At 34.6% G+C, this 19,073-nt stretch overlaps 1 protein-coding gene across 1 annotated transcript; it reads right to left on the minus strand.

The window, feature by feature from the left end:
• Positions 1-3,135: 3,135 nt before the first annotated feature.
• On the minus strand, positions 3,136-18,644 carry LOC117119727 (pre-mRNA-processing factor 17-like). The gene is made up of 4 exons (XM_033264573.1): positions 18,517-18,644; positions 11,789-11,999; positions 9,979-10,123; positions 3,136-3,354 (listed from the first exon to the last, which is right to left on the minus strand). Exons 1-4 carry the CDS (start codon positions 18,538-18,540, stop codon positions 3,177-3,179), a joined length of 558 nt encoding a protein of 185 aa, XP_033120464.1. The 5' UTR covers positions 18,541-18,644; the 3' UTR covers positions 3,136-3,176.
• Between the last annotated feature and the right edge of the window lie 429 nt (positions 18,645-19,073).

The following is a 19,073-nucleotide window of genomic DNA, read 5'->3' on the forward strand; positions in this document are numbered from 1 at the left end:
GGCAAATTAGCTACCTAATTTTATTTTGGTGAAGCTTTTGACATAAATATTTGATTGGCAATGAATTATTGTCGATTACTAAATTTTATTTGTTGCAAACTCAAATTACATGGATCTAATAATCCAACAACATACACAACAACACACAAAATGGCTCAGACGATAATAACAATGTACAATAAGAACAATCCAAGATTTTTTTTTTTTTTTAAGGAAAACAGTTTTAACAACAATATAAACCAAACCAGATGAAAATATTCAAATATTTGGGAAAAAATACAGTATTTCTGTTCAGTCCTCAAATTGCATCTTATATTCCCTGAGGGCATTAGGACTAACATCATACAAAAAAATAAATAAAAGAAAAAAAGCAGTACAGAAAAATACAGGACTTAAAAAATAAGCATTTTAATGCCAAGAATTATTTTTAAAAAAAAATCAGTAAAAGAATTTATAGCAGTACAAGTCAAACAATAAAAAAGAAAGCACAAGCTTAGACACTAATAATTGACACTAATGATTGTCCTTATTAATTCACAAATGATGCAATAATTTAAGAGGCCAGTAACAAATACAATTCGTCAGACGTTGCATGATCATGGTTTTCCAGTCAGTGTTTCATTCATAATTTGGACCATATCAGCACAAGATTAAATTAGTAGCAAGACCATTTATGATGAACATAAGAGCTTGACCAATATAATAATATAGTACACAAAGAAATCATGATTTTTCTCTTTATTTTACAATGCATCTTAAATTGAATTTTAACACGTTGGCTGCCAGCAATGAGTATACAAGCCCACAGGGGTGTTGCTGAGGGTGCCCGAGACACTGCTATACTCCTCAAAATTGGGGTAACACTCTAGCATTTATAACTTCTCTGTTATACATTGTAGGAGCACAGACTCAACAGCTGGTAGTTCGGGACAATAACCTACATATGACATACGTATGTTTGTTTGGTTATTTTGCCGTTAGTACACTTCGAGCGGCACAAGTGGGGGCGCCCTTTGAACATATACCAACCCATGCAACTCGCACTTGGCATAGTCAATAAAAAGTGCTATCACAGTGCCGTCGGCGAGTTTACTCGCCCCCTTAATGTTTTTCCCGCCAATTTATTATACACATCATTTTGATGATTATATGACTAGTTAAAAATTTCAAAAAAGTATGATTGTACATGTAAACTTGTTTTGGCACAAAGGAAGGAACCTGTATTAAACTATTTTACCAAGCAAAATTACATGAATCATCTAAAGTTGTCGCCAATCTGTGCCCTTAATTAATGTCCGCATGTATTCTCTTCAGAATAAAAAAATATTTACAATGTACAGTAGTTTCTGTAAAAATGTTTCAGGTTGAGATAACTTAACATAAATACTATACCTTGTTATGAGATTGAAATAAACCAATACTTAACAATTTTACAGCATCTTGAGTTTTATGAATGCATCCAATCTTGAATAATATCCATGTGAATGAATATTAATCCCAAATCTCATGAGTCTATCCAATCTGTGCCCTTAATTAATGTCCGCATGTATTCTCTTCAGAATAAAAAATATTTACAATGTACAGTAGTTTCTGTGAAAATGTTTCAGATTGTGATAACTTAACATGCATAGGATACCCTTGTTATGAGATTAAACTAACCAATACTTAACAATTTTACAGCATCTTGAGTTTTATGAATGCATCCAATCTTGAATAATATCCATGAGATTGAATATTAATCCCAATTATCTGAGTCAATCCAATCCGGTCTTAATCCCAATTAAATAAGATGATCCATCTTAATCCCAATTTCTTGAGTTGACCCATACTCATGTTAATGAGACTATTATACCCCTTTCAGACAGACCTGCAAAACGGTATTAATACCGTATTACTCGAACGCCGGCGTTCTGTGTGAAAGGGTAAATACGCCTAAACGCCGGCTTCAGTTAGACCTCCTCGGGACCTAGTCTTAATACCGCATTAATACTGTAGCAAGTTTTGCCCAACTCGATGTGAAAGGGTACAGGGTTCATCGCCGTCTTACGCACTGAGGCATAACAAATCAGACGGTCACATGAGCAGCCATCAACCGCTGCTGCAGCTAACAAAACCAATGAAATCGCTAGCTGACGGTTCTTTTAGACGCGAAAATCGCCTGCACCTAGCTGTTCGAAATTCAAGCCGGCCTCGCCTTAAACGCTTCCTAAATTCTTTCTTCCCTTGAACGAAACGCATTAGAAACCTTCTGTTTCTCAATTTATGTATTGCAAACATAGCAAGCATTAAAAAGCATTTGCAAAGCAGCAGTTTTATGACTTCATCCCCAGCCATATTGGATTAATTGAGTAAACAAAAACAAGTTAACAAGCATATAAGCGCCAACAGACATCAAATACTCCTTTCCGCGAGAACCCTTTCAGACAGGATACGGTATTATTACCATATTTTTACTAGCTGTGTGAAAGGGTCTGCGCCGGCAATACGGCGGCGTGAGTATACAAGCCCACAGGGGTGTTGCTGAGGGTGCCCGAGACACTGCTATACTCGTCAAAATCGGGGTAACACTCTAGCATTTATAACTTCTCTGTTATACATTGTAGGAGCACAGGCTCAACAGCTGGTAGTTCAGGACAATAACCTACATATGACATACGTATGTTTGTTGGAATATTTTGCCGTTAGTACACTTCGAGCGGCACAAGTGGGGGTGCCCTTTGAACATATACCAACCCATGCAACTCGCACTTGGCATAGTCAATAAAAAGTGCTATCACAGTGCCGTCGGCGAGTTTACTCGCCCCCTTAATGTTTTTCCCGCCAATTTATTACACACATCATTTTGATGATTATATCATCATATCATCGCCGTCTTACGCACTGAGGCATAACAAATCAGACGGTCACACGAGCAGCCATCAACCGCTGCTGCAGCTAACAAAACCGATGAAATCGCTAGCTGACGGTTCTTTTAGACGCGAAAATCACCTGCACCTAGCTGCTCGAAATTCAAGCCGGCCTCGCCTTAAAAACGGCGTGATTAGGGTATTATCGCGGTATTTTCTGTCTGAAAGGGGCTTTAGAAACTATCCGATCTTAATCCCCTTGCTCAATGTATCCATCCAATCTTAATCCAACAGATCCATATAATCTTAATCCAACAGATCCATATAATTTTAATCCCACAGTTTAATGAGTCCATCCCATCCACATGTAATAACTTTTGATGTTTCGTGTGGATGCCATATACAGCCTATTGAGACACCGTCGTGGGCTTTGAATTTGTTAAACAGTTTTGTAGTCTTCCAGTCCCAGATGTTCAAACGACCATCAGCATCCCCAGAAACAACATAGCTGATTGAGAAAAAAAAATATATATATTATTCTATATAGCATGTCATTACTATCAACTAATAACTGTTTTGTATTGGTCTCTTATACACAATATATATATATATATATACAGTATATATATTATGTAAAAAATTAAAATCCAATTCGGCTTTGTTCAAACAAAGAGTAATCTTTTCATATTTTCTTAATAAAGAAACTGGGAATCTTCTTGAACTGAAATCCTTGATGATAGAACCAAATGGATGTATGTTGACAAAAAATACAAGGCATTTTAAAAATAACACAAAAGTTTTAATGGAAGACATGTTTCGGTTTACCTTCAACCCATCATCAGTTAACAAAAAACACAACAGAAATGAACCAAATACTTTTCATGTAGACTGATGATGTTTATATGTCCTTTACATCTGTAGGTCTACAGATGACATGGATCAATCTGCAATCACTGGAGCTGATAATTTCCAACAGATTTCATAGCACATTATTAAAAATCAACAGTTAGAAGAGCGGGCAAAAAAAAAAATGTAATGCATACTAGGCCTGCAGCATTTCGCGATAATTAGGAAAGATTTTAATGAATAATAGGTTTTAAAAAGTGGACTTTTTGGAATTTGGTGGTCCAGGGGCAGAGATTTGGCAGGGGTTTTTGAGAAAAGCCCCAGGAGGCTCCGACAAAGTAGCATTTTAAGGGTCTTACATAATGGATTTCTCAAGCACAAAATTCGTGAATATTTTATCTAAATTTTCATTAACTTAGGTTTTTTTTTTAGGGTGGGGGGGGTGCTGAAGAAGTAACGTTATTATGTCATGTACATCTGCTGGCCTACAGATAACATTGTTCATATTATAGATCAATCTGCAGTCACCGGAGACAATAAATTTCCAACAAATTTCATATATTTAAAAACAACGGCTGGATGTGCTGGCAAATATATAATGCAATGCATGCTAGAGCATTTTGCGATAATTAGGAACGATTTTGTGAAATAATTTGTTTTAAAAAGTGGACCTTTTGGAATTTTGGGGGGGGGGGGGGGGCCACCTACTTGCAGTGAAGTAAATTATGGGTTCTACTAATGGGTTCAAGTCCCACCAGAAAACTTGCAAATATTTGTTCGTACTAAGTATTAAGTACAGTATGTCATTCTCACAACAGGTTGGGCAAATTACACATATAATTGGTTCTAATGGCGCAAATCCAGGTAATGTCTATTCCACCTTGATAACAATTACCATTCAAATGCAATTCAATTACCCTAATAGAACAATCATCGACCTACTTGTGAAGTGAATCTAAAACGTATTCATGAATTTATGAAGTAGTGTTTAAAAATGTACACAGTAATAGTTAACCAACTTTAAAAACCAAACAAAACTGTACATGCAAACATTTGACTGGTATTTCCTCAAAATATGATTTCAAAAAGTAGTTTAATAGTGCATCGTACTGTACAAAGACAATAAAAATTACCACTCAACAATAGAACAATCATCGACCTACCTTCAATGAAGTGAATCTAAAATGTATTCATGAAGTTATGATGATCTGAAGTGTTTAAAAACGTACACAATAATAGTTGAACTAACTTTAAAATACCACAAATACAAATGTGCGTGATGATATTTTATTGCTTTAGAAATGTGATTTCAAAAAGTGTATTAGTGAATCACGCACTGAGTATTCAATACATTTTCACGACAGGTTGGGCCAAATACATATAGGCCCATAATTGATTCTCATGACGCAAATCCAGGTACTGTCTATTCCACCACGATGATAACAATTACCATTCAATAATAGAACAGTCATCGACCTACTTGCCGTGAACTGAATCTAAAATATATTCATAAAGTTATGATGATCTGAAGTGTTTAAAAACGTACACAATAATAGTTGAACCAACTTTAAAATACTGTACCACAAACACAAAATGTGCGTGACAATATTGTATTGCTTTAGAAATGTGATTTCAAAAAGTATATTAGTCCATTGTATACGCAAGGTCTTGTATTGTTGTTTTTTTTTTTTTTACTTGGAGCGTTTGGGAAATAGGTAGGCCTAATAGGTAAATTGTAATGAATATAATCAATAGCTATAGCCTCTAAAACCTAATATTATTGAAGGGTCCTTTTAAAGTTTGAATAGGATTTTTTTAAAGTTAAATTTTTAGATCATTATACTTATTGAATGAGCCCCTAATAGCCCCGGGCCCCAGTGCTGTGCACTGCCCATACCTACGCCAATGGATCAGAGTATTATTAGTGGTTACGTAACGTTTGCTATGCACTGCATCATGCGCTATAGAAGTGGAAGACCATAATGTATTGAAAATGTACCTCTCTGGTAGGGCATATGAATTTTTAGATCTTGGCTAGATCGGTGGTCTAGTAGGCTTTATTTAGTGACACTTAAAGAAAAAAAAAATTTGTTAGGCAGGATGCCCACCGTTAAAAATGGAAATACAGAGCGGTAGTAAATACTGTAACATAGCAATTCCAAAACATACATAGTTTGATTCAAAAATAATAGTTGAACCAACTTTAAAATACCACAAACAAAAACGTGTGTGACGATATTTAATTGCTAGATGAATTCAAAAAGTAATAAAGACCATAATGTATTGAAAATGTACCTCTCTGGTAGGGCCTACAGTACAATCAGTGTAAAAGTGTAAGATATAGGATAGAGTGGATTTAAACATTGCCCTAATGGTAATGTTCAATATAAGTGTCAAGGAAAGAAAGTATGAATGTTGGAAAAATGGTCAACATTTTATTATTATTTCTCACCCTGACCTTCACCTGGGCGAACTGGGCAAAGGTCTGGATCCGCGTCTGAATTATTGAATCAATTGTTTTCATGATATGATATAAAAACAAAATGTTAACTTTGTAAATTTGACAAACAAACTGTCTATAATATAAACAAGATTATTAAAAGAAAAAATTACTTGGGTAAATTCAATCCAACATGGTAACAATTTTGGGAACGTGTGCAAACACATAAAAATTTACCCCAAACTGTCTTTTTTTTTCCTTACAAATTATTATAACTTCATGGTAGCATAAATAATATAGACAATAATGATAATAATAAATGGTACTGTAATTTTAATTTTTGCCATTGTGAGAGACTACTTAAGTATTATTATGTATTTAAAGTACTTTAGTCCACAGATGGGCCTATACATGTACAGTAGTAGCATATGGTTGTATCATGGAGGAAATAATTAAGAAATTATTTCCTCCATGGGTGTACAGTATACAGTTCTACCAAATTTAATATCTAAGAATTTACACCACACAGACATAACATGGTATCAGATTGTCTTACTGTACAAAATATCTGTGGTTTGGATAGAAGGTCACTTCTGTTAACATTGCTGCTGTGTAACACCTATTCAGTCCTGAAGCCTATACTATATACAGTATATGTCCGGTCTCACTACAAAATGAGTCTCATCGTTAGAAAATCAAAAAAATGAGTTTATATTATATTTTGATAGATCACATTATAACTTATAAGCTTTAATTTGATCTTTGAGTGGCTTCCCTAGGATAAATAGATCCAGAGATGTTAGCATTTAAAGTTTAGCTGTATGAGAACCAGGTTTAAAGATAAACTAACCTGTACAAATAATAGGACTAGGATTACAGAATATGCGAAGAGAACACTGTTTTAGTAATAAAATTCACTTAAAAACTACACAATCATAAAATATAAGTATTAAATAATTCAAAAACATTAAAATCAAAATTTTGTCAAAATGTTGCCTTTGACCTATTTTGGTGAATATCTCAATATGATTTCACCAACGATGCATCTCATTTCGTGGGGAGACCTCACATATATTCTGTACCAATATTCATTTTACTTTTTGTTGATGATTTCTGCGAGTAATCTTCACTTTATTACATTTCAATTTACTGTAGGTATGATTTCAATCGATTACTGTTTAAAGCGTGTTAGGAACTAATTACTAATATTGCTGATATTGAAGTACTGCAGTACTGTAAGGGTGTTTAGTTTTGAAAGCCCACAATGTGGAAATACAGTATTATGTTATGTAGATTTAATAGTGATTCAAGTCTTACCTCCTGAACAAGGAAATAGGCTCTTTTGTAATAAGCTCATTTTTGTGATCATTTGCAGGAAGCTTGAGCACATGAATTGTTACCATATTCCCGGTGATACAGTGTTTTGCGTCTCATTCATATTTTAAGTTAATAATAGTTAAATATATAAATAGTTAAAATGCTAATAACGCTAAATCAGGATACACAGAAGTACTGGATACATTAATATAAATAACCCTATTCAATTAAATATCTGTCCAAACTCATATGTACATGGTAACTTTAAAATAAATTGCGTTCTTTGTTTATGGTAAATATACTGTATATCGGTTTTGTTGTATTCATTTCAGTCTAATTGCATCTTATACCCAGACTCGGTTTATTTAATCAATCAGCTAATAAATTTTCATGATGACCACTTTTGAAACAGGTCCAGTATTGAATTTATTTTAATGCAGGCACGTTTGATCAACTTCAATATTTACATTCTGACAACCACAACAGGCTTTACAGCACTATAACAAAACATTCTGTTTTTTATTAAACTATAATATACTTCTTATTATCCAGGTAACAATACTACAAAAATTTAATATACATCATCGAATACATATTAAATTATGAGATACTGTATAAGCATATTCACTGAATTGATCATGACACCCATACATGTTTGAAATGGTATCATAAAAAGTTTAATGAGCTTGTTCTTCACCTACACGAATACTGTAATATAGGTTGTTATATTATTAATTACACAAACATCTTTCCTATTCTATTCAAGAATATAATTAATTACACATTGAGCTGTTATACATTGTGTTCTTTATAGGAACATATAGCATCATTCAAGGTGGCAACAAAGACAAAAGCTGTGGTAGTAACTAAACATCTTTCGCCATTAAAATGAGGAATATCTGAACAACAGCGAAGGTATACTATATTTTGAAATTCAAAGATTTTTGTATTTTTAATTCTTGTGGGAAGAGTCGGAAGAGTCAGAATATCTGCCTTTGGTAGAACACTGCATCAGTACCATTGGGGAAGATCATGGGGGGGACACGCACCCCCCATATATTTCAAGGGGGTTGGTTCCCTCACTTTTCGTCCGCAATGTAATTTCATAAAGGCAAGAAGATGTCTGAAAATTATTTAAGTATACTGCATAAATGACCCAGGTTTTAACGAAACAGCGCTGTACAGCCAGAGTACACCTTATTTTATAGCAAGACACCAGTATCTTTGTCCACACACATCTGAATTACCTATAATACACGACACGAGTGCATGTATGAGAAAAACCATGTAGAGATAAGATTGGTTTTCAGCCCATGAAATAGGTGAAGTAAATTCAGTGAATTTGTACTATTTCCCCAAATATTCCCACCTCAGTCCTAACTATGACTGAGATGGGCAGCCCTCAAAATTAGGAAAAAAGTATGTCGGCAAAAAAAAAATTTTAAATTGCCGGCGCTATAAAATTGACGCCGGTTATAACATCAGCAGTTTGTAGTTTCAGCTACACACCTAAAATCAACCAATGCTGACCTGTTATGGCAGTGATGGATGTCTTTTCAAGTCACCAAATCAAGCTGGAAAGCCTAGCCTATGTACTAATGTTCAAATTCACAACTAATTGTTGATGAACAGTGTTAATGTTATAATGGTGAATAATATAAAACTACAAAAAAAAAAAAAAAAAAAAATATACAGTGGAATCTCCGAATTTCGAATGCCCAGAAAGCAGAATTTTACGCTAAACCAAATTTGTTTAAGTTTTAAAACCATTCCTATTCTTCTATAAAATACGTTCCGAAAACCTGATCTCCCTATTCCAAAGTCCGGATATTTTATTTGGTACAGAATATAATTTCAATAAAAATCAACTTTTCCCAGATGAAAATAATGCAATAATCATCCCTGTCTAATAATTAACAGGCCTACAGTAGCTCACACGACAAAAAAAAAAAAAAAAGAAAAAGAAAAATGTCCTCTGGCCTAATCCTATAAAAATTGATTGCAATCAACCTGAAGACGGAACTCAAAGCAAGTTTTTACGACGGCTGACTCTTTTTCATTAGACGTTTAATTCGAATATGTTGGATGTCGTAGAAGTAGATTCATCAGTGTAAATTACAATCCCATTGCTTCACTCATTCCTTAAAAGCATGTTGCTAATTACGGAGGAATGTATAGTTAATATTTATTTAGATTTGACTGTAAAACAAAACCAAGAAGACAACAATGATAAATATGTGCTGAATATGAAGATGATGATTAAGCCTACAACGAAAAATATTTTTTAATGACCTATAATGGCTGGAATAGGCCTATCCTGCTGGACGATAGGTGATGCAACAGTGTTATGCGTGTCAGTCTGAATAAAAGCTGGCATCAACTGCCAGTGAAACTTTGTGTTAAATTACATCTTTCAAAGTTAAGCCACAGAGGAAAAAAAATGATGAAGCTAATTAACTGAGCGGCGATAGCTCCAGCATTCTGCATTTCTTTAAATATCAATAAATATCTACCATGACTTTGTTCTACCTCATATCTGGTGAGAAGCCCATCTGGCATGCATATCCTGCGACCATGTGACCTTTGAAGTTCTTCTTACGGTTCAGACGCAATCGATTCTGTGCACCGTATATGAGAATCTGGTTGTCCATCGATTGGAAGCCTAACCACTTACCTATATACATAAAATAAAACAAGCATTTTTTCTTTTTTTTCTTTATTAATCAATCAGCTACTCTACAGACAGAAAACTTGGATTGGATAAGTATTGCAAAACTAAATGACGACAGAGGGCAATAAAAACAAAACAGTTAATAAAAAGTTGATAAACAATAAACAATTGAGGCATGTTGTGGCGAAATGGTTAAGTTGTCGCACAGTCCAGTATTGAGTAAATTAGCTATAAAATATGGGAGCTCAAAAAATTGCCTAAAAATCCAAATTTGTTTTTCACTATAGATCAACAGTTTAATGTCTTATTAATTATGTCCCAAAGTATTAGTTCTGTAAGTGGTTAACAAATTGTTTATTTAACGTTATTTTTCATAGTTCATTCTATTAAACAATGTATGCACAAATAACTTTGAAAGGCAATTACTCAAAATCCTGTTTATCTTGACTCTAAGAGTAACTGTACTTTCACTTTCCAATAACTTAGGATTGAAATGTCCAATTTGAATGAATAACCCCTCATTTTAAAAATCACATACTCAGGTATCTGAAAATACCAATAACTTGAATTTCAATTTTTGCTACAACTTAGCCATATGGAACTCGCATACTTAACATTTTAATATACTGTAAATTTCTTTTTATCTATTTTTTTTTTTTAATTTGACAAATTTAGAGGGCCAGAGACAACAGGTCCCCCTTTAATCCACCACTGGATAAAATATGATTATAAATAAATTCTTCATTCTTTGTTAGAATTTCGAAAACAAAATTGAAGTTTAAAAAGGCAGAAACCAATCAATAAAAAACAACATAAGGAAACACAGAAACAACGGCAGCAATACATTCAGAATAAAAACAGTGTAAAGTTAAAAATATAATACACATGACAAATAAAAAGATGGCAAATAAGTAAAAACCCTTTTCTCCCTAAACTATTAAATTAATTAAAATCCCATGTAAAAAACTAATAACAATTAAAGGCCTATACATTCCAATTTATTTATTGAAATACAAAAATACAGGGGAAAAATATGACTTAACATAAAAATAAAATTAATAATTATATACAGTACAATAATTTTCTGAATTTATGAGATAAATGGAAATAGTAATTACTTATGTACATTGCAATTTATATAATTAAGTTAAAATACAAAAATACAGGGGAATATACAATTTAATATATATAATTTAATTTATAATAATTTAAAAATTACGTATGTCTTACAGTAGATGTTAGATACAGATAATATGTATCCAGCAAAACTCTTTTGAACCCACACAAAATAGAAATAGTAATTACTTTATATGTACATTGCAATTTAAATAATTAAGTTAAAATACAAAAATACAGGGGAATATACAATTTAATATAATTTAATTTATAATAATAGAGTTGTATTAAGTTTTTTAATTTAAAAATTATGTATGTCCTACAGTAGATGTCAGATACAGATAATATATATCCAACAAAACTCTTTTAGATCAAAGTGCTGAATCAAGGGCCCTATTGGGGGACCACTGCACTATAGTGGAATCTAGTTTGAAGAGTCATGGCAGACAGGGGACTTCTGTCCACATCCAATGGGTTAAGCCCCTCCTTCTCTTCCTACACCACTGGTGACGGTGCTGAGAGAAGTAATAAGTTACTAACATTATAACTTACCATTGGGACTGAGCGTCACGCTAGGCATTGGGTACATATTTGGTTCTGCAATGTATTTGAAATCCACCGGGATATCCCATTCCCAAAGCCGGATGCTTTTGTCATCCGATGTCGTCACAAAACGTCGATTCTGGTCAATGAAGGTGATCGTGTTGACCGCACCAAGATGCCGGTCGTACTCCTGCACAATCTCGTTTGCTCGTGTATCCCACTGTGGAGGTATTATGAGAAAGCAGGAATATTGATACCAATTGATCAAAAGCTGACTGAGACAAAAAATAACGCTAACAGTGACACTGATTATGGAAACAAAAAGTAGTGTTTTATTATGAAATGTAAGCAATTCATCAGTTGTCTCTAAGGCTAAGTATTAGTAAGTAGTAGAGAATGGGATGCATGTAATTGTTTGTTTTTAACAACTACATACCCATCAGATCTTATGATAAATGTTCTTCTACACAGCCATGAGGAGAGGGGGAAATTTTTGTGACACCGTTAAAGCAAGGCTTCGGAGTATAAAAGAATTAACCATATGTGGCAAAGAAAAGCCAAACCAGTCACTCGTCGCAAAAATTGAATTTGAGTGATAAATGTACAGGGTTAAAGAGTAAAATAAGAGCTATAAAATGGTCAAAATATCATTCAAATCTGACATTTCCTTATGAGGTTACAAGCACTTAAACATACAGCTGTTTAAAGTCCAATAAGAGAAATCAGCCTTCAGCCTTCAAAGTTTATAATTTTGGGCATTTCAAATGCAGAAACTACAGTATCATCAAATCCTTAAAAAGTGTTGTTTTAACATTGAAAATGGGGAAAATAACAACATAGCATAATGTATAGATATATAAAGGTTAGTTAAGTGTAATAAAATAGATTTCAAAAAATTTGACATTCCAGCATGATTTGGCTATTTTCTCTGAAACACAATTTGCCTGACTGGTTTTGCTAGCCACAAATGCCACATATGCATTTTTAGGTCTTGGCTAGATCGGTGGTCTAGTAGGCTTTGTGTTTAACCAACACTGTTGAGCGAGATTTGTTATGTCAGCTGTGTGCGTTCAGAACATGGCTAGCAATCGAGCTTGTTGCATAAGAGAAGCAAAATAATCAAAGGCACAATTGAATTAGTGCTTGATCAGGGATAGGAAAATTACGTACATATGAAAGTAATGACATCACCGGTGTACTGGTACAAACAGCCCCTGTTGCGGGTGATGAATCCCCCAAATTTGACGGTTTATTTTTTCAAAAATGACTACTTGACATTGAAATTAAAGCGATTTTTGTTTTACTAAATGATCTTCTTTTTCTGTGCCACAGGGACAAAAAAATTAGTGGTCGATTTAAAAGGAATTCATAATAGAGTGAGCCCAAAGAGGGGTTTTCACAAATATTTTAAAGTTAATGGCACCTGTATAGTACATGGCTGGAAATGGCACTCTAAGGCTAGAATTTGAATACAATTCTCATTTTCTTCCTCATATTCATAGTGGGCAAATAATAAAATATTTGTTCTAATGAGGGTTCACCTATAAATACTGTTTTCTAGTCTCCAGACCTGATAAATCTACATCAACAGACTGTAAATGAGCACATAAATTGAATCGTTTTTTTGTGCAAACCTGCTCAAGAACCAATGCAACGTGACCCATAGTTTGGAAAGTGTGGGTATAAACTACAAAATATTATTTTTTATTAAAATATTATAAAATATTATATTATTAAGTCTGAATTTTAACCTTGGCTAAATTACTCAGTGTAAACATGCAATAAAATTATTAAAACGACCTTTGAATTATAAAATGTAATCACTACAAAAATATTACCAATGCTTTTGATTAAAAATCTATTTAAAAAGGTAGTGAAAGAAAAATTAGTAATCAATAAGAAGTACTATTGTACAGAACTGACTCATGGTTATTCATGGCAAAATTAATTGGTTTCTAAACCCCCAAAAATAACAGGCTGAAGATATTCTTTTTTAAAAGAATTTTTCATGTAGGTAAGTATTTATTGAGATATTAATTCAGAGATAGATTTATTATTTTCTATGTATTGTTATATAAAAAACCATATAACATGTTGAAATCTTTTATAGTCTTCATAAAAAATTAATGCTGTTTAATGAATTGAAATGCAAAGTATCAACTTCTTGTAGGAATATCTAAATTTCAATTTTAATAATGACGTTTCATTGTACTACATTTTATCTTCATAAAATGGAAACTGTAATGGCTAAATACTGGGCTAATTATTACAACAGGAATAAGTGAAGTACTTTTTTATTACCATAATGTTTGAAAAATGTATTGTCCCCTGAGAATGACAAAATATTATTTTAAAAGTTTCAAAATTAACTTGTTCATACAAATTATGAACTTGAGCAGAGAGATTATTGAATTTTAACCAGAACCCTGCGGGTGCGTACGTTCCTTTGTACGTAAAAAATCAATGTACATTTGTGAATTGCAATAACTTGATTGTATCTTTTTGAATAATGATTGTGCAAGGTAATACAGTTAAAAAAATCAGAGGCGGATCCAGAAATTTATGAAAGGGGGAGGGGGTAAGGGTTCTGAGAAGAGCAGGGATGTCGTTATGCAGGGCAGAGGTGGGCAGCGCTGCCCACTCTTGACGTCTTGCGCCCATCCTAAAGCTATTTTTAAGGCTTTCTGCCCAGCCTCATACAAATTCTTCCGCCCCCCCACCACCTTAAAATCATGAAGAAACACAAGTTTTTGCTCCATAAACCTTATTTTCGAGGTGAATAAGCCGCAAATTTAATACGCGATTTTCCCCTCGAAGTTTGGGGTGCGACCTATACACCGGTCGTTAACCTACTCCCAAAAAGTTAAGATCACGAACCGCAGCGAAAATCAGGCGCCGTCTGTCTAACTTGGGCCCATGCTCCTACTAACTAGCCTAGCCTTTGTTGAAGGGCTAGTATTTGTAATTATACTCACTATACAGTGCTGTACTGTGATTCCTACTACATTTTCTACGACAATCAAGCAATGGTTTGGGTTGTTTAAATAATTATTTTCATAGTTACTTTCACTCAAACAATTTTGAAACACGTTTTATTCGAAATCGCTTCACTCAAAACAATAAATAACCTTCTTTTCGGGAGTGTGCTCCTAGAGGTCACGTGAGCAGCTTCATTTATGACGTCGCAACAAAACACACATGGGCTGATGAAACTTTCAGTTCGACGTCTGGTTCCCAGTGGCTTGTACCGTTATAGAAAGAATACTGATACCGCTATATTTCAGAATAAAAGCTTGTGAAATTAATTTATGCAATAAAAACACGAGTTTTCTTGAAGTTGTAATAATTATTTTACTGGAAATTACTGGAAAGGCATACGTTCGTCCGTCTATCACATGCTGTATATGTGTATAGACGGTCAGTCCATCACATGCTGTGAATTTAGGTGTCCATAATTTTAAGGTTCTCCCCCACCCGAGACTGTCCATCAGGTGCTGTATTTTCTAACCATTATTTTCCCAAACATCATTTGATGAAGCCATGCTGTAAATTTATGTGTCCCGGCCATAATTTTAAGGTTCTCCACCACCCGGGACTGTCCATCAGATACATGCCACCATCACATGCTGTATATGTGTATAGACAGTCAGTCCATCACATGCTGTAAATTTATGTGTCCATAATTTTAAGGTTCTCCCCCACCCGAGACTGTCCATCAAATGCTGAATTTTCTAACCATTATTTTCCCAAACATCATTTGATAAAGCTATGCTGTAAATTTATGTGTCCATAATTTTAACGTTCTCCCCCACCCGGCATTGTAACCCCATAACAACCGCCTACTGATGACCAACTCACCCCCAACATCAGTCCATCACATCCCCCACCCCAAGATCAGTCCATCATATGCTGTATATTTATGTCCATTTGGGGGCCCCAGGTTTTCCCAAACATCATTTTGATAGATCTCCCAAGCCAAACATCATTTTGATAGACCTCCCAAGGTCCATCACATACTGTAGCCTGTTACTTAAGGTTCTCCTCACCCGGGACTGTCCATCACATGCTGCATAGAGACCTCTTCCATCACCAATGCCAGTCCATCACATGCTGTATATTTAAGTGTCTATAATTTTCCCCCACCTCCAGGTCCGAATTTCAAATGTTGTATATTTATGTCCATCCCCCATGACAATCTATCACATGCTGTATATTTATGTGTCCATAACTTCCGCCACCCCCAGGTCCGAATATCAGATGCTGTATACATATATCCATTATTTTCCAAAACATCATAGACCACCCAAGGACCATCACATTGTGTCCCACCCCCAATGTCACTCCATCACATGCTGTATATGTGTCCAATTTTCCCCATCCTAGGTCCGAATATCAGATGCTGTACATTTATGGCAATTGTTTTCCCAAATATAATGTGATAGAAGGTCAGTCCATCACATGCTGTAAATTTATGTGTCCATAATTTTAAGGTTCTTCCCCACCCGGGACTGTCCATCAGATGCTGTATTTTCTGACCATTATTTTCTTAAACATCATTTGATGAAGCTCTCTGCCCCCTCCCCCTCAACAACTAATGTTGTGATGAAATTTCCCCCACCCAAGCTCAGGTTCGTCCGTCCGTCTATCACATGCCTCCATCACTAATGTTTTGATGAAATCTCCCCCACCCACCCTCAGGTTCGATCGTCCATCTATCACACTGTCCATCAGTCTATCACACTGTCCATCAGATACATGCCTCCATCACATGCTGTATATGTGTATAGACGGTCAGTCCATCACATGCTGCAAATTTATGTGTCCATAATTTTAAGGTTCTCCCCCACCCGGGACTGTCCATCAGATGCTGTATTTTCTAACCATTATTTTCCCAAACATCATTTGATCAAGCTATGCTGTAAATTTGTGTGTCCATAATTTTAAGGTTCTCCCCTACCCGGGATGCTGTATTTTCTGACCATTATTTTCCCAAACATCATTTGATGAACTCCCGTCCCCCGCCATCCCTTAGGTTCGTCCGTCCATCACATGCTGCCCCCGCCAACCATTGGGTTCGTCCGTCCATCACATGCTGCATATTTATGTGTCCAGAATTTTTAACCATCATTTCTTGGAAAATAATTCCACAAATGTTGATTTTTATTGCTTGACGGTACGCTGGTGGTAGGCCAAGAAACCTACTTCGCGTAGGCCTAACGGTATAGTATATCAGATGTGTCTAGGCCTACACCAGTTCCGACGGTGTCGCCCAAAGAGAAGCCTACATTACGTATGTGTCTAGGCTAGGCCTAGGTACCCCAGGTCCGTCAATCTTAGCCGTTAAAGTATACTAAAACACTAATAGAACACACAGAACACCTTCAAATAATAGCACAAGTAAGTGGCCGATATGCCAAAAACTATCTCAGTTTGCTCAATGTTTACTGACATTCATGAAAACAACATAAAGAACTTTTATAGGCAGCTCGCGACAGAAACAAAATGTCGGGAAAGTTTGACCCGACGCATGCGCAAATCAAATTTTCGACTAAAAAACGACTCAAAACTGGTGGTAGGAGGTATATTTTTTATCGCCTACAGCTTACATTTTTCATCTAACCGAAAAAACAAACATTTCTTGCACAATTGCATGTCCACCAGCAACTATTGAGCACAATGTATACCTGCCGCTTTGCACCGTTTCGGAGCCTATTTGTTTACAGATATGCTGACCTCTTTTGGTGTCACATCTCATACACACATTTAACATGTGAACCATTACATTAGTTCCATGTGACCTAAGGTCACAAAGGAACTAAAAATGAGTACAATGAATTTTATACTGAATAAATATAGCAGCAGTAGCAGCAACAATTATACAAGGATGTAGTTATGGTGGGCAGAGGTCGGAGGGCTCCCAGCCTTGACGTTTTCTGCTCAACCTAAAGCCAATTTTATGGTTCACCATGACCCACCTGTATTATTACCATAAAATCCACTCTTATTATTTAGAGTTTGCCAATGCTTTTACCAACCAACATTTAAAATGTCTATTACCCACCTTTTTATCTATAGCTACAACCCTGATGATAATAATAGGCTACTTCCAGTGACTGGAATAGATGTATAAGGGCCTGTTTATACGATAACGATAACGATAAAAAAGCTAAAAAGCGATTGTTAATATAGAAAACAAAAGAAACAAGTTTTTAGACTAGGACGATTCGATAAAGACGTCATAATCATGGAAAAACAATAAAATCGTTGCTACTACTACGATTTTAATGTTTTTCCATGATTATGATGTCATCTGATTTGATTTGTCAAAATATGTTGTTATCGCATAACTGATAAATCGTTATCGAATCGTTATAGTGTAGAAACTTCTCTTATTTCTTTCATTTTCTATATGAACAATTGCTTTTTAGCTTCTTTATCGTTATTGTTGAAGTATAAACAGGCCTTTACTCTACAGTGCGTCAACTGAACCGGGGGGATAAAAAGACCCTTAAAATTTCACCATGTACGTTTTATGACTTGGTTTGGATAAATAATTGGCATTATGAAATAGCAGAGAAGTAATGCTTGTTATTTTATCAAAGACATAAAAACGAAATATGTCCACACTGGGCAAGAAATTGCCAAATTGCATTTGGGGATTTTTACTGTAAAGTAATCATCCTAAAATAAACTAATACTATATAAAAATATTAACAAAAAATAAATAAATCAAATACCTGTACAATTTTCTTGTCTGCCATGCCTGCTACAAAGATGTGTTGTTTGTCTTCATCTGGGTTGAACTTCACACAATAAGGAACTTTATTGTTTGTAAATCTTGAAATACATTCACCTGAAGTAATTAAAATATTTGTAAATTTATGTAAACAGACTTACAAAATATTTATTTATATCAAGGTAAATGAATAACATTAGGGTAATTCCATGTCAAATCAACCAAAAAAAAACCTCAATCTCTCGGAATTTGTTCAAATTTTTGTATGTTGTTGGGACCCATGAAAAACGATCAGAAATGAAAAATTTTTTCTCTAGGCCTCCTAATTAGCGAGATATCTGCTAACGAACTTTTGGCTAATTAGCGATACCTTGCGTGTTTAACCGACCATATCTCGAAAAGCGTGGCACCTACAGAGCTGATTTTGGTGTCATTTTAAAGCTATAGTTGAGTAGCTCTATAACTTTATTAATAAATGCTAAGTCCTCAATTCAAATATAAAAAAGTTATGACAGGTTGTAAAGTTCAAAGTTGAATAAAAAAAATATATATCTTTTT

Source organism: Anneissia japonica, unplaced genomic scaffold (assembly GCF_011630105.1).
Source record: "Anneissia japonica isolate Jap-2015-1 unplaced genomic scaffold, ASM1163010v1 scaffold4546_len68480_cov126, whole genome shotgun sequence".
Taxonomy (NCBI): domain Eukaryota; kingdom Metazoa; phylum Echinodermata; class Crinoidea; order Comatulida; family Comatulidae; genus Anneissia; species Anneissia japonica.

Coding starts and splice junctions, on each gene's coding strand:
- LOC117119727 (XM_033264573.1), bottom strand. CDS start 18,540: ATGGCAGACAAGAAAATTGTACAG. Junction 10,124..11,788: donor CGTGACGCTCAGTCCCAATG/GTAAGTTATAAT, acceptor TTATGTATATAG/GTAAGTGGTTAGGCTTCCAA. Junction 3,355..9,978: donor GGCTTCTCACCAGATATGAG/GTAGAACAAAGT, acceptor TTTCTCAATCAG/CTATGTTGTTTCTGGGGATG.